The 23,147-nt window shown below is 38.0% G+C and overlaps 1 protein-coding gene across 1 annotated transcript; it reads left to right on the top strand.

Moving 5' to 3' along the window:
• Positions 1 to 7,083: 7,083 nt before the first annotated feature.
• Positions 7,084 to 21,172, top strand: LOC308662968 (vomeronasal type-2 receptor 26-like; the record flags this gene model as incomplete). Its single annotated transcript, XM_081319113.1, has 4 exons — positions 7,084 to 7,365; positions 13,246 to 13,473; positions 18,248 to 18,374; positions 20,124 to 21,172. 4 exons carry the CDS (start codon positions 7,084 to 7,086, stop codon positions 21,026 to 21,028), a joined length of 1,542 nt encoding a protein of 513 aa, XP_081175239.1. The 3' UTR covers positions 21,029 to 21,172.
• Positions 21,173 to 23,147: the final 1,975 nt, after the last annotated feature.

The raw sequence follows: 23,147 nt of genomic DNA, 5'->3' as shown, positions 1-23,147 counted from the left end.
GCTCCCAGTTTTTCCTTTTGTGAGGGAACCGGTTCCGAGTGGCTCTTTCACTGTTTCAGGTTGCTGACCCCTGCACTAGGGAAATAACCATAGAAATACCGTGAGATTGCTGTTGTTAAAACATGTTTAGAATATGAGATTACCAATTTCATAAAGTTGTTATTGTTAGCTGTGAAGTTGTGTCCGACCCATCGTGACCCCATAGACAACATTCCTCAAGGCCTTCCTGTCTGCTACCATCTTCTGGAGTCCATTTAGGCTCACGCCTACTGCTTCAGTGATTCCATCCAGCCACCTCATTTTCTGTCGTCCCCTTCTTCTCTTGCCCTCAATCTTTCCCAGCATTAGGCTCTTCTCCAGTGAGTCCTTCCTTCTCATTAGCTGGCCAAAGTATTTGAGTTTCAACTTCACGATCTGGCCTTCTAAAGAGCAGTCAGGGTTGATCTCCTCTAGGACTGACCAGTTTGATCGCCTTGCAGTCCAAGGGACTTGCAGGAGTCTTCTCCAGCACCAAAGTTCAAAGGCTTCAATTCTTTGCCTCTCAGCCTTTCTTATGGTCCAACTTTCACTGCCATACATTGCAACTGGGAAGACCATAGCCTTGAGTATATGCACTTTTGTTGGCAGGGTGATGTATCTGCTTTTTAGTGTGCTGTCTAGATTTTGCCATGGCTTTCCTCCCCAGGAGCAAATGTCTTTTAATTTCTTGGCTTCAGTCCCCATCTACGGTGATCTTGGAGCCCAGGAAAATAAAATCTGTCACTACCTCCATTTCTTCCCCATCTATTTGCCAGGAATTGAGAGGGCCAGATGCCATGATCTTGGTTTTCTTAGTGTTAAGTTTCAAGCCAATTTTTGGACTCTCCTTCTTCACCTGCAACAAGAGGCTCTTTAGTTCCTCTTCACTTTCTGCCATTAGAGTGGTATCATCTGCATATCTTAGGTTGTTGATATTTCTCCTGGCAATCAAAATTCCAACTTTTGATTCATCTAGCCCTGCCTTTCTCATGATGTGCTGCATAAAAGTTAAATAGGCAGGGCGACAGTATACAGCCTTGCCAGATTCGTTTCCCAATTTTGAACCAATCGGTGGTTCCGTGTCCAATTCTCACTGTTGCTTCTTGACCCTCATATAGGTTTCTCAAGAGACAAATAAGATGGTCTGGTACGCCCATCTCTTTAAGAACTTGCCACAATTTGTTGTGATCACACAATCAAAGGCTTTAGCATAGTCAATGAAGCAGAAGTAGATGTTTTTCTGGAACTCCCTAGCTTTCTCCACGATCCAGCGTATGTTGGCAATTTGATCTCTAGTTCCTCTGCCTCTTCGAAATCCTGCCTGTACTTCTGGTAGTTCTCGATCCACACACTGCTGGAGTCTAGCTTGTAAGATTTTAAGCATAACTTTAATAGCATGTGAAATGAGTGCAATCGTGTGATAGTTTGAACATTCTTCAGCATTGCCTTTCTTTGGAATTGAAATGTAAACTGATCTTTTCCAAGCCTGTGGCCACTTTTGAGTTTTCAAAATTTGCTGGCAAATTGAGTGTAGCACTGTTACTGTATCATCTGGCAGTGAAGACTGTCACCTCTACTAGCTTTGTTGTTTTTCAGCTTTCCGAAGGCCTACTTCACTTCACATTCTAAGATTTCTGGCTCGAGGTCAGTGACCACGTCATTGTGGTTATCAGGGACGTTAAGCTCATTCTTGTATAGTTCTTCTGTGTAATTTTGCCCCCTCTTCTTAATCTCTTCTGCCTCTGTTAGGTTCCTGCCATTTTGGTCCTTTATCATGCCTATTTTTGCATGAAACGTTCCCTTCATCTCTCCAATTTTCTTAAAGAGATCTCTGGTCCTCCTTATTCTATTGTTTTCTTCTATTTCTTTGCACTGTTCATTTAAGAAGGCATTATTATCTCTTCTAGCTATTTTCTGGAATTCTGCATTCAATTGGGTATATCTTTCTTTTTCTCCCTTGCCTTTTGCTTCCCTCCTTTCCTCAGCTATTTGCAAAGCTTCCTCAGACAGCCATTTTGCTTTCTTGCATTTTTTTTTCTTTGGGATGGTTTTAGTTGCTATCTCTTGTACAATGTTCTGAACCCCCATCCATAGATCTTCAGGCACTGTGTCTATCAGATCTAATTCCTTAAATCTATTTGTCACCTGTACGGTATATTCATCAGGGATATGATTTAGTTCATATCTGAGTGGCCTAGTGCTTTCCCCTACTTTCTTCAGTTGAAGCCTAAAGTTTGCAACCAGAAGCTCATGGTCTAAGCCACAGTCAGTTCCTTGTCTTGTTTTTACTGACTGTATAGAGCTTCTCCTTCTTTCGCTGCAGAGGACATAGACAATCTGATTTCTGTGATGACCATCTGGTGATGTCCATGTGTAGACATCTCTTGAGTTGTTGAAAAAGAGTGTTTGCTATGACCATTGTATTCTCTTGACAAAATTCTGTCAGCCTGTGCCCTGCTTCATTTTGTACTCTAAGGACAAGCACAAAGTCAGGAAGTGGTTTCCAAGTAGAAACAAAAGTACTTATATTCTTTTATTTTATCAAAACAGTCAATTGGGCCACCTCTGCTAATTCCATCAGTTTTTGTAAACATTCGTCCATAGTGAGAATGGAAGCCTCCTTCCATTTTTGTACATAGAGCAGTTTTGTTGCTATCACCATATATAAAATCAGAGTTCCAAATTATTTTTCTGAGTACAAAATTGTTTTGAAACAATTTAGACATTTTTTGTACTTGTACAGATATTTAACCTTTTTCTTTGCCACGAAACCCTAGTTTCTTGCCAATGTTTTATAATCTTGAAAATTGAAGTTCTTAACAAATATTTTTGTTTTCTGTTTATCCAATCAGGAATTGACATCTGCTTTGCATATTTAACATTTTTTTCCAATTTCCCTGCACCCACTTCATTCACTCTGTCAATATGCACAGTTTTTGTTCCTTTTCCCCCTCCCTGTACAATTATCAAAATCACAATGATTACTTCGTCTTCCACTAAAGCCTAAGGGACTTCTTTCATCCACAGTTATTTTGAAACAAGGTAGGTGTTAGCAACCCTCATCAATGGATTTCACAAATATTTAGTAATTCTTATAAAAATCTGAAAATCTTGTCCACAAGGACCTCAAGGTTGATGAAGAATACATGGTGAGACTCCTGTAGGCACAAATGTACAGGTCGGCATTTTAATGCTGTCCTTTTAATGTGCCAGATTAAAGTTTCTCTTGCTTGATCAAGTCAGTGGATCTGTGTTCTTTGGCAAGAGAACTGTGCTTCTCCTTAGACAGCTGTGAGGCCAAAGACAGTGGGCACGTGTCTCACAGAACTACAGAAGATCTTCATCATGATATCTGAAATACTGCTGATGCTGCTTCTCCTGGTATCCCATTTTCCATATGGGACGCTGATGACCAAAGGTCCATTGAACGTACAAAAAGAGGGAGGTAACATATTTAATTATTACAAGTCACAGATTTCAAAGGTAATTCCTGATGTGTACTTAACACTGGTGATTAATTTTATGTTTTCCACTATTTTCCTTTTAATAGGGATGGTTAGCTGTATGAATGCTACAATTTTATGTTTTAATTTTTAACATTGACATCTATGATTCTAGTGGTCTACTGTTAAAATCTGTTCTTAATTTTGCAAGCTGATCCATAAAGTTCAGAAATATGATAAGCTATTGTTGGAAAACTTTCTGAAAGAAAAAGGTGTAAAAGACATCAGAATTGGTAGGCGATCTAGTGAACCTTGAAGAGATGAGAGTTATTTAATCGCCCTATTAAATGAATGTTTGATGTGGTGGTTAATGTTTCAGGTTAGAGATCATGAAAGCATGACCTCTAGTCCTTCCTTGGATATAAATTAAGCTGGCTGGCCCTGGATCAGTCACATTCTCTTAATCCTAGGAAGAAGGCAATGGCAAATCACCTCTGAAAAACCTTGCCAGGAAAACTACAGGAACTTGTCCATGCATTCTCTGAGAATCACCTAGACCCAATTAGCAATCAAATCAACATAAAGAGACTTATTTCATAGAACCTTGTTTTTTATGTGAAAATGATTTTCTGAAGTGAAATTTAAATAAATGTATCCAGTTGCTAAAACAGTTGATCCATTACTATAAAATGCATTTCCAAGTCACCATTTGGAGAAGATAATGAATATAGAACATAGAATAATAGAGTTGGAAGTGACCTTGGAGGTCTTCTAGTCCAACCCCTGCTGGAGCCATTTCAAAGAAATGGTGTCCAGTCTCTTTTTGAAAGCCTCCAGTGATGGAGCACATACAAGTTCTGAAGGAAAGCTATTCCATTGGTTGATTGCTCTCACAGTTAGAAAATTTCTCCTTAGTTCTAGGTTGCTTCTCTCCCTGGTTAATTTCTATCCACTGTTTCTTTTTGGTGCTTTGGATAACAATCATAATAATAATAACAACAACAACTTCAGAATTCAAACAGACAAGCACCTGCAACATAACACCCTGGATTTAACAATTGTCAATAAGAAAAACAAAAAAGTCTGGATAGTGGATATGGCAGTGCCTGGAGACAGCAAAATAGACGAGAAAGAACTGGAGAAGATAACAAAATACAAAGACCTACAAATAGAAATCGAAAGACTGTGGCAAAGGCAAGGGTAGTACCAATAGTAATAGGTGCCTTGGGTGCAATCCCAAAACAACTGGAGCACCACTTGAACACCATTGGCATTGACAAATTCTCCATTAGTCAATTGCAAAAGGCAGCCTTACTAGGAACTGCTTCCATCCTGCGATGATATCTGTAATACCATCAAACATTCACATCTGCCTATCCCAGGTCCTTGGTAAGGACTCGATAGGTCGACAAAAATGCCAAATCCAGTCTGAACATCTGGCTGACTGTGCGATGAATAATAATAATAATAATAATAATAATAATAATAATAATAATAATAATAATAATAATAATAATAATAATAATAATAATATTGGAAGGGACCTTGGAGGTCATGGTTGGGATCAGATCTACAATTTCCATTTGGGATGATTTTGAGCCTGAAGAAAACCATTGGAAAAAAAGTCATTTGTGGTTAATAGGACTGTCCTTCTAATAGCAAGATCCAAAGAAGTCCATCTCCTGGCAAGGTCCAAGAAATGAATGATACAGGCATCTTACATTATTTTATTAAAGAATGAATTTCTGAGAATATTTCCTGCAGTACAATATAGGGATTGAGCTTTTGGTCTGATCTTCTCTTGCTTTCCCCTTCATGAGATCAATCAGAATCCAAAGCTGTTACCAAACAGGACCATCTGCTGCCGGGAATGACTTTCCATCGCCCAGTACACGCACACAGAGAAGGCCTCCTCAGGGTACCGTCAGCTAGACAATGTCGGCTAGCGACCCCCAGGGGGAGAGCCTTCTCTGTGGAAGCGCCAACCCTATGGAACCAGCTCCCCCCTGAGCTTCGGATGGCCCCAGATCTCCAGTCCTTTCGCCGTGGCCTCAAAACACTCCTTTTCCACCTGGCTGACCTGGACTGACAGGGATTTTAATTATGTTTTTATTTTTAAGTCTAATTTTAATTTATTTTAATTTTAATTTTAATTTATTCTACAGGAGCCTTTAATTTTAATTTTAATTTTAACTTCTGTATTATTGTATGTTATTGGTTTTTTTTATTGAAAAGTTTTACAATACATTTTTGAATACAACCCCCCCTCCCCTCTCCCCAACCCCCCCCAAATCCTCCCCTCCCCCCTCCCCAACTTCCCAGAGCAAAATACAGGGTATAAAAATACAAACAAACATAATCTAAAATATGCAAACAACAATAAAATATTAAATTCTATCGCACTTTAACTCTTGGTAAAATAACTACAAGCTAGTTATACATCATATATATCCGCTACTTATTCAAATGCTAAGTGAAACTTTTTAGTCCCATATTTATTCTGGATATAATCAATCCATCTTCTCCACTCCACAATGTATCTCTGTTGCGATTGGTCTTTCAAATACGCTGAGATCTTTGCCATCTCCGCCAAGTTAGAAACTTTTAAAGTCCATTCTTCTATAGTCGGCAGTTCTTCCTTCTTCCAATATTGCGCTACTAAAAGCCTCGCTGCCGTAATTAAATTCAACATCAACTTAGTGTCCACAACGCTAGTATCTGTGATAATACCCAGTAAAAACAGTTGCGGAGAAAACTTTATCCTTTTCTTAAATATTTTTTGCATATTCCACCAAATTTTAATCCAAAAAGCTTTAACCTTTTTACAAGTCCACCATATATGAAAATACATTGCATCCTCACAACCACACCTCCAACATTTGGGCTGACAGTTCGGATACATACTTGCTAATTTTTTAGGATCTAAGTGCCACCTATAAAACATTTTATAAAAATTCTCTCTTAAATTTTGGGCCTGTGTAAATTTTACATTTCTAACCCAGATCTTTTCCCAAGTATCCATTGTAATAACTTCTTGAAAATTCTGAGCCCACTTTATCATACAATCTTTAACAAGTTCCGTCTCTGAATCAATTTCTATCAATACAATATATATCCTTTTTATATGTGCTTGACCTTGATCTCTAATTTGCTTTACCAAATTTTCATCAATCATTGAAAAACCAGTTTTCTGGTCCTCTTTCCATCTAGCCTGTAATTGCCCATACTGAAACCAGGTTTGTACAATCTTCTCTTCTTTTAAAATGTTATATGACTTTAATTGCCATACATTCCTCTCAAAACTTAAAATTTCCTTGTATGTTATTGTTGTTAGCCGCCCTGAGTCCTTCGGGAGATAGGGCGGCATATAAGTCCCAATAATAAATAAATAAATAAATAAATAAATAAATAAATAAATAAATAAATAAATAAATAAATAAACAAACATCATCCTGGGTTACAGATCGTTAGATTGTCAAATTTGTGCACTAGACTTATAATACAGCAATCCAATTTATTACTTATAAATGTCCTTAAAGTAACAGCTTCAGGAAATATGATGTGATTCTATGAATTGAAGATGAAAGCCAACTGCAGTCTCTTATCTTGCAGTATACAGAGTATGAGCTTCTGGTACGTCCTGCCCTTCTTCTTTGCCACTCATGAGATCAACCAGAATCCAAAGCTGCTACCCAACATCACCCTGGGCTACAGCATCTATGAGAACTTTTTCAATGCAAAGATAACATATGAGGTCATGATGGACTTGCTGTCTACAGGGCAAGAGAATGTCCCAAACTACAGTTGTGGAAGACAAAATAACCTTCTGGCTGTGCTTGAAGGGACTGATTTGGAGCTCTTTCCTTCCATTTCAACTATGCTGGGCATCTACAAAATTCCACAAGTAGGAATGAACACTGAAGCTAATTTCATTTTGTAAAGTCTAATGATAATCCAAAAGGGGTCAGATCATAAATAAAATTATTCAGATGACACAGCTTAAAGGATGCCTGAACTATTCTATTTTCATCAGGCGTTCAAATACCTTACTTCATTCTTACATCATTGTACATCTTGATTTTTTTAAAATATACACAGGTTACAAAGGGATTTTTCAACTGAACGAACCTCCACCCATAGCTCAAATGAAGTGCTGTCAATCATCCTTTGCATGAAATTTACATCCTCTTTTCCCACCCTTCTGCTTCTTCTCCCTGTCTTCTGGTCACTGCAGTCTTGGGACAAAAAAAAAACATCTTTTCACCCTTATTCCAACCAATTCCAAGCAAAATCTCTAAGGATTGGAATGAAAATAACATAGGCAAATGTTACCTTAAGAGAGTTTTTTTCCTATTTGCACCTAAAGAGAATGAAAATATACTCAGTTGACACTTTTCTTCCTGCTGCGTTCACGTGACGTTTCATTTTCCCCAATCTATGTGTCAGTGCTACAAACATTGACATGTTTTTGCACTGACTATATAAGAGACAGCCTTTTGTTTAAACTCCTTCACTTTGAATCTTGAAGGGAGGGAAATTTTCAAACGGCTATTTTGAGAAGATAAGTATAGCCACATACAGAAGGGGAAGTGAAACTTCATATGTAAAACTAATTGGTGAACGTGATTCATGACGTGTAATTAAGGGAGGGAGATTATGCAGGATATGATGTATCAAGGGGAGAAGAGGTCAGATTCTGGCATCCCTCCATGAGTGCCGATGTTTCATTACATTATTAAGTCTTTTTAGATAAACAATGCTTCCATTTTGTTTGAACTGTCTCATTTATCGGAACCATGACACTATGATCAAAGCAAATCAAATGATATATTTTTTAAAGCCTTTACAATAAAAGAGCACAGCAAAAAGAGAAACAGTGTAATACAGCAATTTGTTATTGGGGAAAGGAAAAAAAAAGAATAGGACAATAAAACAGCATATCTAATTAATAGTTCTGTGCAGTTATATAACTTAGTGAATATAATTGACCAGCTGATATGTGAGTAGAGAGTTAGCAAAAGAAAAAACAATAACCCTTAGAGGTAAGCACTTATTTTTGTTCTTAAGAGCAAAGCAATCAACCATCTCCTCTGTTTCATCTTAGATAAACTATGGGGTCATCAGCCACATTCCAGAGCAGAAATATAATTTCCCTTTTTTCTACCGGGTGAGTCTAAAACAAGAACCTCCTCACTTGGCAATTGTCAAGTTGCTCCTGCATTTCCGATGGACGTGGATCGGCCTCGTTGCTCCGGACAATGAAAGCGGAGAAAAATTCAGAAGAACCTTTGTGTCAGAAGCCTTAAGGAAAGGTGTCTGTGTTGCCTTCTCAGAAAGCTTATCCATGGTTCCAAGAGCAGGGAGGGGAAAGAACTTCCTTCAATATTTTAGCGACAGTAAAGTGAAAACTATTGTTTGTCAGCTGGACTCTCAATACTCAATAGTACTAGCATTACTAATACCAAACATTGAAAAGACAAAAATCCTGTTTGAGGGAAAAGTATGGATTACTACAGCTTTGTCAGATTTAAATGTGAGATTATTTTACCGATTGGTTAATTTGCAGCATAACCATCTTTTATTATCCTTCTCAACTAAGGCAAAGAAATGGACACAGTATTATGATTTTAATTCACATTATTCTGCTACAGGGAAGTTTGGGGAGGCAGCATTTCAGTGTTCTTATTCAAGCCCTTTGTTGTCTAAGAAAGTTTGGATCACATGCCTGGAAAAAGAGACCTGGGAAATCCCATCCCCGGATTTGGTTGGAAGAATCCTGTCTGAGGATGGCTCCAGTATTTCTACAACAATCCAGGTTGTGGCCTTGGTCTTCAGTGCTGCCTTTTCCTCCCAAATGAGTAAGAGGAGGATGCCTTCTAGGGACCACCAGACACTCCAGATGGTACAAGCGTGGCATGTAATGCTTCTTCAATATTTTAATAATGGTTCCCTTTCAATTCTTACAAGTTATCATAAAGATAAGCAGAGATGATGGGGATAACCCAAGAACAATTGCCTGTTTCTAATATTTGTTCTGACAAGATGAGACATTTTAGAGAGAGAGAAACAGATAGATTGTGCTGCTGAATCTTCTAGATTAAGCCTGGTGTGCTGATTGAGGATGCTTGTGAGAATAGGTTATGATTTCTCAAGGGACTGGAAGGTTCTTTTCACAATTGCTGAATAGATAAGCAGTTGTTGTTGTTGTTAGTTGCGAAGTCGTGTCCGACCCATCGCGACCCAATGGACAATGTTCCTCCAGGCCTTCCTGTCTTCTACCATCTTCTGGAGTCCATTTAAGCTCACGCCTGCTGCTTCAGTGACTCCATCCAGCCACCTCATTCTCTGTCATCCCCTTCTTCTATTGCCCTCAATCTTTCCCAGCATTAGGCTCTTCTCCAGTGAGTCCTTCCTTCTCATTAGGTGGCCAAAGTATTTGAGTTTTAGCTTCAGGATCTGGCCTTCTAAAGAGCAGTCAGGGTTGATCTCCTCTAGGATTGACCGGTTTGATCGCCTTGCAGTCCAAGGGACTTGCAGGAGTCTTCTCCAGCACCATAGTTCAAAGGCTTCAATTCTTTGGCGCTCAGGCTTTCTTATGGTCCAGCTTTCACTGCCATACATTGCAACTGGGAAGACCATAGCCTTGACTATACGAACTTTTGTTGAGAGGGTGATGTCTCTGCTTTTTAGTGTGCTGTCTAGATATGTCATGGCTTTCCTCCCGAGGAGCAAGCGTCTTAATTTCTTGGCTACAGTTCCCATCTGCAGTGATCTTGGAGCCCAGGAAAATAAAATCTGTCACTACCTCCATTTCTTCCCCATCTATTTGCCAGGAATTGAGAGGGCCAGATGCCATGATCTTCGTTTTCTTAATGTTTAGTTTCAACCCAACTTTTGCACTCTCCTCCTTCACCTGCAACAAGAGGCTCTTTAGTTCTTCTTCACTTTCTGCCATTAGAGTGGTATCATCTGCATATCTTAGGTTGTTGATGTTTCTTCCGGCAATCTTAATTCCAACTTTTGATTCATCTAGCCCTGCCTTTCTCATGATGTGCTCTGCGTATAAGTTAAATAGGTAAGGTGACAGTATACAGCCTTGCCGGACTCCTTTCCCAATTTTGAACCAATCAGTAGTTCCGTGTCCAGTTTTCACTGTTGCTTCTTGGCCCGCATATAGGTTTCTGAAGAGACAAATAAGATGGTCTGGTATGCCCATCTCTTTAAGGACTTGCCACAGTTTGTTATGATCCACACAATCAAAGGCTTTAGCATAGTCAATGAAGCAGAAGTAGATGTTTTTCTGGAACTCTCTAGCTTTCTCTATGATCCAGCGTATGTTAGAAATTTGATCTCTAGCTCCTCTGCCTCTTCGAAATCCTGCCTGTACTTCTGGTAGTTCTCGATCCACATACTGCTGGAGTCTAGCTTGTAGAATTTTAAGCATAACTTTACTAGCATGAGAAATGAGTGCAATGGTGCGATAGTTTGAACATTCTTTGGCACTGCCTTTCTTTGGAATTGGAATGTAAACTGATCTTTTCCAATCCTGTGGCCACTGTTGAGTTTTCCAAATTTGCTGGCAAATTGAGTGTAGCACTTTTACTGCATCGTCTTTTAAGATTTTGAATAGCTCAGCTGGAATACTGTCACCTCCACTAGCTTTGTTGTTGGTCAGCTTTTCTAAGGCCCACTTCACTTCACATTCTAGGATGTCTGGCTCGAGGTCAGTAACCACCTCATTGTGATTATCAGGGACGTTAAGCTCATTCTTGTATAGTTCTTCTGTGTAATTTTGCCACCTCTTCTTAATCTCTTCTGCCTCTGTTAGGTCCCTGCCATTTTGGTCCTTTATCATGCCCATTTTTGCATGAAACGTTCCTTTCTTCTCTCCAATTTTCTTGAAAAGATCTATGGTCCTCCCTATTCTATTGTTTTCTTCTATTTCTTTGCATTGTTCATTTAAGAAGGCATTCTTATCTCTTCTAGCTATTCTTTGGAATTCTGCATTTAATTGGGCATATCTTTCTTTTTCTCCCTTGCCTTTCACTTCCCTCCTTTCCTCAGCTATTTGCAAAGCTGCCTCAGACAGCCATTTTGCTTTCTTGCATTTCTTTTTCTTTGGGATGGTTTTGGTTGCTACCTGTTGTACAATGTTGCAAACCTCTGTCCATAGTTCTTCAGGCACTCTGTCTATCAGATCTAATTCCTTAAATCTATTTGTCACCTCTACTGTATATTGAACAGGGATATGATTTAATTCATACCTGACTGGCCTAGCGCTTTTCCCTACTTTCTTTAATTGAAGCCTAAACTTTGCAACAAGAAGCTCATGGTCTGAGCCACATTCAGCTCCTGGTCTTGTTTTTACTGACTGTATAGAGCTTCTCCATCTTTGGCTGCAGAGCATATAGTCAATCTGATTTCTGTGTTGACCGTCTGGTGATGTCCATGTGTAAATCCGTCTCTTGGGTTGTTGGAAAAGAGTGTTTGCTATGACCATCGTATTCTCTTGACAAAATTCAATCAGCCTGTGCCCTGCTTCATTTTGTACTCCAAGGCAAACTTGCCTGTTATTCCAGTTATCTTTTGGCTTCCTACTTTAGCATTCCAATCCCCCATGATGATAAGGACATCATTTTTGGGTGTTAATTCTATAAGGTGCTGTAGGGCTTCATAGAACCGGTCAATTTCATCCTCTTCAGCACCGGTGGTTGGGGCATAGACTTGGACTACTGTGATATTGAATGGTTTGCCTTGGATTTGAACTGAGATCATTCTGTCATTTTGAGGATTGTATCCCAGTATTGCTTTTCCTACTTTTTTATTGACTATGAAGGCTACTCCATTTCTTCTGAGGGATTCTTGCCCGCAGTAGTATACCTGATGGTCATCTGAATTAAATTCACCCATTCCTGTCCATTTTAGTTCGCTGATACCTAAGATGTCGATGTTTAGTCTTGTCATCTCTTGTTTGACCACGTCCAGCTTCCCTTGATTCATGGATCTTACATTCCAGGTTCCTATGGAGAAAAAATCTTTACAGCATCGGACTTTCCTTTCACCACCAGACATATCCACAGCTGAGCGTCCTTTCGGCTTTGGCCCAGTCACTTCATTCTTTCTGGCGCTACTAGTACTAGCCCTCTGCTCTTCCCCAGTAGCATATTGGACACCTTCCGACCTGAGGGGCTCATCTTCCAGCATCATATTGTTTTGCCTTTTGGTACTGTCCATAGGGTTTTCATGGCAAAGATACTGGAGTGGTTTGCCATTTCCTTCTCCAGTGGATCACATTTTGTCAGAACTCTCTGCTATGACCTTTCCATCTTGGGTGGCCCTGCACGGCATAGCTCATAGCTTCATCGAATTATGCAAGCCCCTTCACCATGACAAGGCAGTAATCCATGAAGGGGAAATAAGCAGTAGGATGTGACAATAACCATCATGTTCTACTGAACCTCCACCATTGTTGCACAACATGTTTCGGATCTGAGATTACCAATTTCGTATAGCAGAGCAGGCTAAAATAATAAACGAAAAGATCTGTGTGTTTGTGAGAGGGAGAGAAAGACAGACATAGAGGGAGAGACAGAAAGAGTAGAAAGAGACTGAGAGAAAAAATGGGAGTGGGAAAGAAAGCGAGGGAAAGAGGTAATTAGAGAGAAAAATAGAATCTTCCTACCACATTTGCATACAGAAGCACTGCGATAAATTACGTTTGTTTTGGCTTAGTGCTCAAATGAGAATGTATACATTGCAAGGGTGATTCTCCATGTCTTTTCAGCTCCATCCATTTCTAAGAAACTTCCAGATTTATAATTTTTCTGTAAATGACGTTTATTTGGATGAGTATGGAATTTCCACTGCTGACTTTAATATCGTGGACTGGGCAGTATTTCCCAACAATTCTGCTGCTGGAGTAATAATTGGGAATATTGAAAAAGAAGTCTCTTTAGACATCAAGATCTCTGTCAATGAGAGCACCATCATATGGCCAACATCTTTTAACAAGGTAACCAAGTCTGCCTCTATGTGGGTTTTATTGTCCACCTGTTCCTATGTATCCATGTGATTTTGTGGTTTATCAGTCTTTTAACTTAGATGGGGAATCACCACTGCTAAAAGGACAGGTTGAAGGAGACACTATTTCTCCTGTTCCTCTCAAAAGATCTATTCTTATGATAAGGGATATCTGGTTTGACATCATTGCAATACAGATGTGGGGGGAGCAGAACTCCACACCCCACAGCTAATTTTCTTCTGCCAGGGAGTCTCAAAGGGCCAAAAGTCGCCCCGAGAGGTGACAGCAAAGGAGGAAACCCTCGTTGATCATGAGCAGATGGCAGTTAGCCAATTTGATCCAAGGAAATCCCTCCAAACCTACAGAAGAAAGATGGACTGCATTCATGCAGTTTGTCCAAGAGCTACTGACAGCTGGGAAGGACAAGGACTAGCCCTACGAGAGGATCAATAACAGCATGTCGTGGAACTGGGTGGGAAGATCCTCTTTGTATCTATCATTTTTGAACACTTTCCTGGAATAGATTAATTCCCCCAAAGCATGAACTCCCCAGGCCTGACTGGAGGAAGGGGATTTCCCCCCATCCTACCAGAGAAACAAAAGTGGCAGGAAGAAAACTTTAAGAGGGACAGGAATAGAGAATACAGAATGATAAACCAGGAGTAATATAAAGACATTGCTTTGCTAAATTTGATCAACTGTCAAAATTATTAATTTGTGCTTGAAAAATAACAGTATGAGACTAATCTTATGAATAACTTTCAATTTAAACTCCAATTACCTGGGTGAGAGCGACATCTAGTGGTGAAATAGAGACAAAATCTTTCAGTATATTATCCCTGGGATAGACTTGGCATAAAACCCAGATTCAGATAAGTAGCCAGCTGGATGACTTTGAAAGCTCTTAGAACTGTAACAAATAGCTGAAGATAGAAGGAAGCAGGACTTTATGTAATATTTTATCACTGATTGTATGGAATTATACTGCTCACTGTGGATTACAAACATCGGTTGACCTGGGATTTCAAGTAACATCTGGAGATAGAGAACAATATGGCTTTTTACTACTTCTGACTTGGTGAGTCTTACTAATTGGTTTAAGACCGGTTGGCCATTTTGAATTACAAACACCGATCGATTGGCAACTCTTGGACTTTGGATTCTGGACACGGGGCTATAATGTACTTTATAACTACCTCTCCAGACCTGATACTGACAGACAAAGCTGGACTACAGTTTTTGTTTTTTTGTGGCAAGTCAGATAAGAACTAGAAGAATTACATAACATGACTTTAAATTTAAATTGTGTACATGTATTGAATACGAGATCTGTTTTTCCCCCCAGATAAAGATACTTTCCAGGGGGCACAACAGATTGATGATAGAATAACTGGAGGGGGAATAAAAAAACTGAGTATCCCAAACCTTGCTAAAACTTCTAAAAAACCTGCTTCAGCACTATCATCTGGGTAGCCCAGCCCAGTATGGTTGGTCCTGGAGGCAATATTAATACATTGGGATTTGAAAAGATATAGATTGGACTCCATCTTTAAGGCAACAGAGTTCTATGAGACATACAGAAGTTTTCTTGAAGAGAAAACACCACAAGGGGATTGGGAAGATGAAATACAGAGAAAGTTAGTAACAGAAGAGACACCCATACAAAAAGAAGAAGAACGAAAAGAAAATACAGGTCAAGAAAGAGAATAGGTGATATAAGAACAGAGACAGGAAAGGTCCACCAGGTGAATAAAACCTAAATATAAGTAAAGAAGATGGAGAAAGTAAGTGGAATTTTCTGAACAGTACAAATGGATTCAAGTCCCCATCAAAAAAGAAATATATTTTTGCATGATTACAGAAACTAAAAATAGATACAATTTGTCTCCAAGAAACAGATATAAAAAAACAACACTATAAATTGCTGGAATGCCCCCAAATTGGGAAACTTTATTTTACATCAGCACTTCAAAAGAAAAGCAGAGTCACTTTATATATAAGAGAGACATTGGAATCCAAAGAGGTCTACTCAGTTGAAGAAGGAAGAATCCTAATGGTAGAAATAATGATAAATCAAAAACAGATACTGAAGTGAGCAATATATGCACCAAATAACAAGCAACAAGAATTTTATCAAAAATTACACAGGAAAATATTGGAAATGGAACATCAAAACATTTGCTTGATAGGAGATTTTAATACAATTGTAGATAGAAAATTAGATTATAAAGGCAGCAAAGGAGAGGAAAAGGGAAGAAAGACAGAACGACAGAAGAAATTTCCATACAGGATACTGAGAAAGAAACCTCCAAAAGACCCAGTACACATTTTATTTGAATAGACATAAATCTTGGCCTAGAACTGATATTATATGGATGTCCCCTGAGCTAAGTACTAATATATATGAGATTGAGGTAAAACCTAACATTTGGGCAGACCATAATCCAATAAAGCTGACCCAGAAAGAGGTAAAGAAGAAATCAAGATGGACTTTGAATCAATCCTTGTTAAATGAGAAATAATTTGTAGAATTGGCAATAAAGGAAATGGAATTTTTCTTTAAAAAAAATAAAAAGGAAGAGCTATAACATATATGGCTAAAAAGAATGAAGAAAAAAACCCAACAATTTACAGCACTAAGAGAAGAATTGAAGAAACTGGAATTAGAATTACAAATACATTCACAAAAGAAAATTGTGAAAAGACAAATGGAGACAGTGAAACATAAATTAAATTTAATACAGTCAGAAGAATTGGCTGTACAAATAAAAAGGCTAAAACAAAACTTTTTTGAAAATGCAAACAAGCCAGGAAGATGGTTGGAATATAAACTGAAAAAAGAAAGAGAGAAGAGACTGATAATAAACTACAAGAGGAGAGGGTGACTTACAACGTCAAACTGATGCAATTTTTTAAAAAAAGAATTTTATGAAAAATTATATGATGTAGTAGGAATTTCTCGAGAAAAAAATGATACAATACTTTGAAAATGCAAACCTACCAAAAAATACCAGAAAACTTAAAAAAAATATTAAATGAAAAAATTACAATGATGGAAGGGATAGAAGCTATTAAAAAACGATAAAACCCCAGTACCAGATGGGCTACCTGCAGAGGTTTACAAATGTCTACAAGATACATTAAGTCTACCAATGAAGGAAGTATGCAATGAGGTATTATTAGAGGCCAAACTACCAAACATGGATGGAAGCAAGTATTACTTTAATATCAAGAGAAGGTTGAGATTTGACACAGATAAAAAATTATAGTCCAATATCATTATTAAATGTGGATTATATTTTTTGCCTCAATAATAGCAGAGAGATTGAAATTGACTGAAATTACTACTGTTAGATTAGCAAAAATGTTTAAAAATATGTCTAGCAAATGTTGGAAATATAATCAAAATCCCGGTACATATTATCACTTGTGGTGGACATGTGTAAAAGCAAAAAGGTTTTTGGACTAAAATATATACTTGATGAGAAAAGATGTTAGGAAAACATGTAGATTTTAAACATGAACTTTTTTTTACTAGACGTAATGCCAGAAAATTTTGATAAACAAAATGTATATTTAACATTACATGTATTAACCACAGCAAGGATTGTATTTGCACAGCACTGGAAAAATCAGATAACACCACCAAAAGAAGCGATAATTAAGAAAATATTGGACGGTGGAGAAATGGACAGACTCAGATTGAGAATCAAAGGAAAAGAAAATACAGAGTACTTCCAAATATAGAATTTATTATATCAATGATTGGAAAAGCGGGACAGAGAGTAAGAATTTAACCATTAAGACTAGGCAGAAATCAACCCAGACAACACATTGTTCATTAAGCACAAATGAATTGTAATGATAGAAAACTAATAAAATACTTTTTAAAATATCTATTGCTTATGATGGGAATACCAGCATTGTTCTGATGTAGAAGGGAAAACATGTTTTTCGCTACCCCAAAGCTGTTTGTAGCATGTAAGGAAACCTAGGAGCATCACAAACCAGTGAACTGGCCTTTGACACTGAGGGACTTATGGTAGGGCATTTTATTCAGTGGAATCTTTGGTGTTCTCTGAGCTTGGTTGTTTGTTTGCAGGTAATTTCACTGGTTAATTTCCCAACTAAGTAACATCAACAATGCCTGATGATAGCACTGATAATGTTATCTATTCAAGTAATGAAATATCTGCAAACAGGCAGTCAAAACCAGAGAGCATCAAGGAGTTTACAATTCAGCCCTGAGTTACACAGATTTTCTTCTATTGAATCATTCAATGTTTTTCAGAACTGGAGTCTTCTTTGAGACTGAGTTGATAGTAAATTGAGATCTAAGAAATACATATTGTAAGAAGGCAGAGGAAATGTTCTGACAGATGGTGTTCTAGCAATTGCTAAGACAAGACGAAGTAACCCTTTGCTTTCCATGCTTTGGACTAGACTTTCCACAGTTTTGTATCTTTGACCAGTTAGCTGAAGCTGACAGGATCTGAAGCCCAAATGCAGAATAATCCCAGGATAATGATGATTGGACTGGAGTCAGCAGCTTTTTCTGAACATTAAAGGGACTCTGAGATCATAGCCTGCTGAAATGAAATAGTTAGTGGAGAAATTTCACTGAAACAAACATATTTTAATTGTATGTGGAAAAAGATCTTGAAAGTACCCTCTTGAATTCATGAACCCACTTTGCTGCTCACTTCCATTTTTAGAAGTAATCCCCTCATTCATACATTTCTCTGATTTTTTTTTTCCTGTTCAGAAGGCCCCCTCTTCTAGGTGTACGGAAAGTTGCCTCCCAGGATATACCAAGCTGATGAGAGAGGAAAAACCAGTTTGCTGCTATGACTGTTCTTCATGCATGGAAGGAACTATCTCTGTGCAGGAAGGTAGGTAATTCAAGAACATAGAAGGAGCACCAGTCTTTTATTCTATGGATAATATGGTAGCAATAGGAATTGCAGTTAGACTTATATATTGCTTCAGAGTGCTTTACAGCATGCTCTAAGCAGTTTACAGAGTCAGCATATTGCCCCTCAACAACCTGGGTCCTCATTTTACTGACCTTGAAAGGATGGAAGACTGATTCAACCTTGAGCTGGTCAGTATCGAACTCCAGGCTGTGGGCAGAGTTAGCCTGCAATACTGCATTCTAATCACTGTGCCATCACTGCTCTGGTCTTAGCAAAATTTGTTCTCATATACCAATATGCTACATCTAGACTCAGGAAACAGACTAAAAACACTGCAAGAACTGTTCAGTGAAGGTGAAATTCACCATGATGCATGTTTCACAAGTTGCTGAAACAATAACAAGCAATCTAGAAAAAGATTGAGAGACCTTAAGAAACACGACAGCATTTGAAACACATATACAAAAAAAGATATATGATTAACAACCATATATACCGTATATATTTTTGAAATACAACATGGAGATGGAAAAAATAAACATTTTTATGATAAAATGGATGCAAAATGTCAAACAATTAATCACAATACAAAAATGAGAAGAGCTTTCAAAAAGAAAAATATAGAAAATTCACTCCAAGTTATAATTTAAGGAGAAATTGCTGCAAAATATTTTTCAAGTGTTCTACAACTACATCAACAATTGCAAAATAAATAAATAATAGAACATTTAATGTTGGAAAAGCCATGAGAAGAAGGAACACTTCAACATCTGTAGTGGTTATGCAAAAACAAACAAACAAACCTCAAAAGCATTGGAATGAAATACTGTACATCAAATTATTAAGAAAAATCCTATACAAAATGAACCAAAACCACAAATATTCTTTATAGGTATAGTTTCAAAAAGCAAAAAAATGCTAACCCTAACCCTAACCTTAACCTCAAACTCTACTAAGATATTTTTCTGGCAATTGCAAGAACAAATTTAGGAGAGAATTGGAAAAATAGATATTTTGTCAGTGATGTCAGATTGGGAGGTCACTTTGGAGAATATGCAGCAATGTCACAATTAACAATACCTACAGCATTGATTCTTGGCAACATTAAGTCATGTGGACATGACCTCCCAGAATTCCTTGGGAGTCATGGAATTCAGGGAATTGGGGAATTCTGGCTGAGGAATTATGGGAATTGAAGTACACATCTTAATGTTTTGAAGGTTGAGAAACACTGATCTACAGTATCTATGATGGAAGTTTAAGCAACTGTTAAGAAGAATAGCTCTTGTATGTGGAATACATTGCACAGCAGGATATATTTAAAGCTTTAGAACATGATTTTTAATCAGAAAGTTGTGAGATGAATCAAAACTAATGTCAGATGCCAGCAAGAATCTTTACACTTTAAAGTAAAACACAAACACAGAAGCAAATAGATTATGTGTGGAAGTGGTGTGTTTGTGTATGTGTGTTTATTCTAGTCACAGCTTGGGGAAATAACAAAAGGGAAGAGAGGAATGTTTTCTATAAACATAATTTTCTACTTTATTCATGCTTAGTAATTAAGCATTTTTCCCTTGCATTTCATTATTCTAATAATATCATTTTTTTTTAAAAAAGAGTAAGAAATCTTTATTGCTCTATCTACATCCTGCTTCTGGTCAGTTAGTCATGATGTGCTGAATGTCATTGAATCACTTGTTAAAAAGCAGTTGTGTTTTCCAGATGTAGCCCATTGTGAAAAATGTCCAGAGGACCACCTCTCCAATGAGAAGCGGGATCAGTGTGTCCCCAAAGTTATAACTTTCCTGTCCTACAGAGAAAACCTAGGTCTCATCCTGGCTGTCTCTGCCCTTTTTTTGTCTCTGACCACTGCCTTAGTTCTAGGAATTTTTATTAAATATCGAGAAACTCCCATAGTCAAAGCTAACAACCGTGATCTCACCTACATTCTGCTGATCTTTCTCTTGCTTTCCTTCTTGACTTCCCTTCTATTCATTGGTCAACCCAAGAAAGTGACCTGCCTTCTTCGACAAACTGCTTTCAGTGTTGTTTTCTCAGTTGCTGTGTCATCCTTGCTGGCCAAGACGATCATGGTGGTGATGGCATTTCTGGCCACAAAGCCAGGCAGCAAAATGAGGAAATGGCTGGGGAAATCTCTGGCCAATTTCATTATCTTCTCCTGCTCTGGTGTTCAGGTGGGCATCTGTTTCATATGGCTGGGAATCTTTCCCCCATTCCCAGATTCTGATTTACATTCCCAAAAAGGGCAGATTGTACTGCAATGCAATGAAGGTTCAGTCATCATGTTCTATTCTGCCCTTGGCTACTTGGGCTTTCTGGCTTCCATTTGTTTCTTGGTGGCTTTTCTAGCCCGAAAACTACCAGGGGCCTTCAACGAAGCCAAGTGGATCACCTTCAGCATGCTGCTCTTTTGCAGTGTTTGGGTTTCTTTTGTCCCTGCCTACCTGAGCACCAAAGGTAAATACATGGTGGCTGTGCAGATCTTCTCCATCCTGACCTCCAGCCTGGGCTTACTCGGCTGCATCTTTGTCCCAAAATGTTACATCATCATTCTGAGACCTGACATGAATACGAAGGACCATCTAATAGTGAAAAACAGTGAGTGATCTTGATTTTGGCAGTTATGTTTTTATCCAAAATATTGCTAAGATAAAATAAGACATTGAAAACTCTTTGTTATTTGTTCAAAGATTTTTTTCTTCCTCCCATGTGATTAATCTTACTATCAATAAATAGCATAGTGAAGGTTATTGATCTTTCCTCCACCCTTTTAAAACCATGTTATTTGGCTTCTCATCTACATTTCTTTAATATCTATTCAATATACAAGATGAATAAATAAGAAGTGAATGTACAATGTTGTCCCATTTCTTTACTGATCTGGAATCATACTGTTTAACTCTGTTTTGTTCAGATTCTGGCTTTGAGTCCTTTTGTAAGTTTTTTAAAAGGACAAAGAGATATTGTAAGATTGTCATTTCTCAAAAACAGTCCATAGCTCAACATAATTTCTTTTAATTATTCATTTATTTTAAAAGATTTGTAATGCCACCTATCTTGAGACATATTTTATGTTTTATAATCTTCAAAAGCCATGATCTTAACAAGTATTGTTGTTTTCTGTTTATCCAATCAGAAAGTGACATCTGCTTTGTGTACTTAATTTATCTTTCCAATTTCTCTCCACCCTCTTTTTCCTGTCTCTCCAAATTTTAAGTTAGACCAGCCAAATGCATTTCCCTCAGCATTCTAGTCCCTAACAGCAGCATGAAGATATGAGTCTCACTTAGGATTGTAGTTCCGAAGAGCAGAATGAGGATATGAGTCTCCCTCAGGGTTCTAGTCCCTAACATCTACATACTAGGCTGGCCCAGTGGAACTCTTTTCTCTAAAACCAGCAAGCAGGTCACTTCATCAGCTGTCATGACAACTGAACTGACCTTCAAAAATAAAAATGGAATTGCTTTTTCCCCCTTTTACTGACTACAAAGGTTGGCTCACAGTAGCAGAATAATAAAAATGCCAGGCAAATAAAATGCAGGTCCCACAAGTTTTTGAAACCAATTTAGAGATGTTTTATCAAGAAGATTTGCTCATTATATTTTTTTAGATGAGATGCAAATCTATTGCCAATTGCTAAAAATGATGAAAAAACCCAGAGCCAGGAAACTACAAACCAATCAGTCTGGTATCAATACCTGAGAAGATCGTGGAAAAGATAATCAAAAACAGATCTGTGAATATCTCAATACAAAAAAAGTTATAACTAGGAGCCAACATGTGTTTGTTAAAAACAGTTCATGCCAAACCAAGCTAATTTCTTTCTTTGTCAAAGTGACTAAATTAGTACACCAGCAAAATTCTGTGGAGATAGTATACTTAGATTTTAGTAAGGCAAAATAGACCACATCCTATTTCTTGGTAAGCTAGAAAAATATGGGACAGACATCATTATCACCAGATGGATTTGTAACTGGCTGATAAACAGATCAATGGGTAATCCTTAATGGTACTATGGCTACATGGATTGAAGTAAGCAGTGAAGTACCACAACTATCCTTCTTAGGTACAGTACTCAACAATATTTTCATAAATGACTTAGATGAGGGAGTAGAAGGAAGGGAATAAGCTGGCAGGAATAGCAACATCCCAGAAGACATATGCAGGATCCAAAAGGATCTTGACAGACTTGAGCAATGGGCTCTCTTCAACAAAATGAAATTTAATGTGGAAAAAAGCAAGGTTTTACACTTAGGCAAGGATAAGAACAGATAGCTGTGAGAGGGACCTTGGAGTCCTCATGGACAATCACTTAAACATGAGCCGGCAGTGTGTGGCAGCAGCCAAAAAAGCTAATACAATCCTTAGTTGTGTAAACAGAGGCATAGAATCAAAATCATGTGAAGTATTAGCAGTGCTTTATAAAGCCTTAGTAAGGCCACACCTGGAATACTGCATCCAGTTTTGGTCACCACATTATGAAACAGATGTTGAGACTTTGGAAAACGTACTAAGATGATTAAAGGCCTGGAGACTAAAACATATGAAAAACCGTTGCAGGATTTGGATATGGCCAGTCTAGAGAAAAGAAGGACTTGGGGTAACATGATAGCAGTATTCCAGTATTTGAGGTTCTCCCAGAAAGATGAGGAGGTGACCTTATTTTCCAAAGCACCAGAAGACAAGACAAGAAAGAGTGGATGGAAACTAATCAAGGATAGAAGC

This window comes from Vipera berus (assembly GCF_964194415.1).
Source record: "Vipera berus genome assembly, chromosome: 2".
In the NCBI taxonomy this organism is placed as follows: Eukaryota; Metazoa; Chordata; class Lepidosauria; order Squamata; family Viperidae; genus Vipera; species Vipera berus.
Note: the sequence above shows the minus strand (reverse complement) of the source record. Positions and strands in the feature narration are given on the sequence as shown.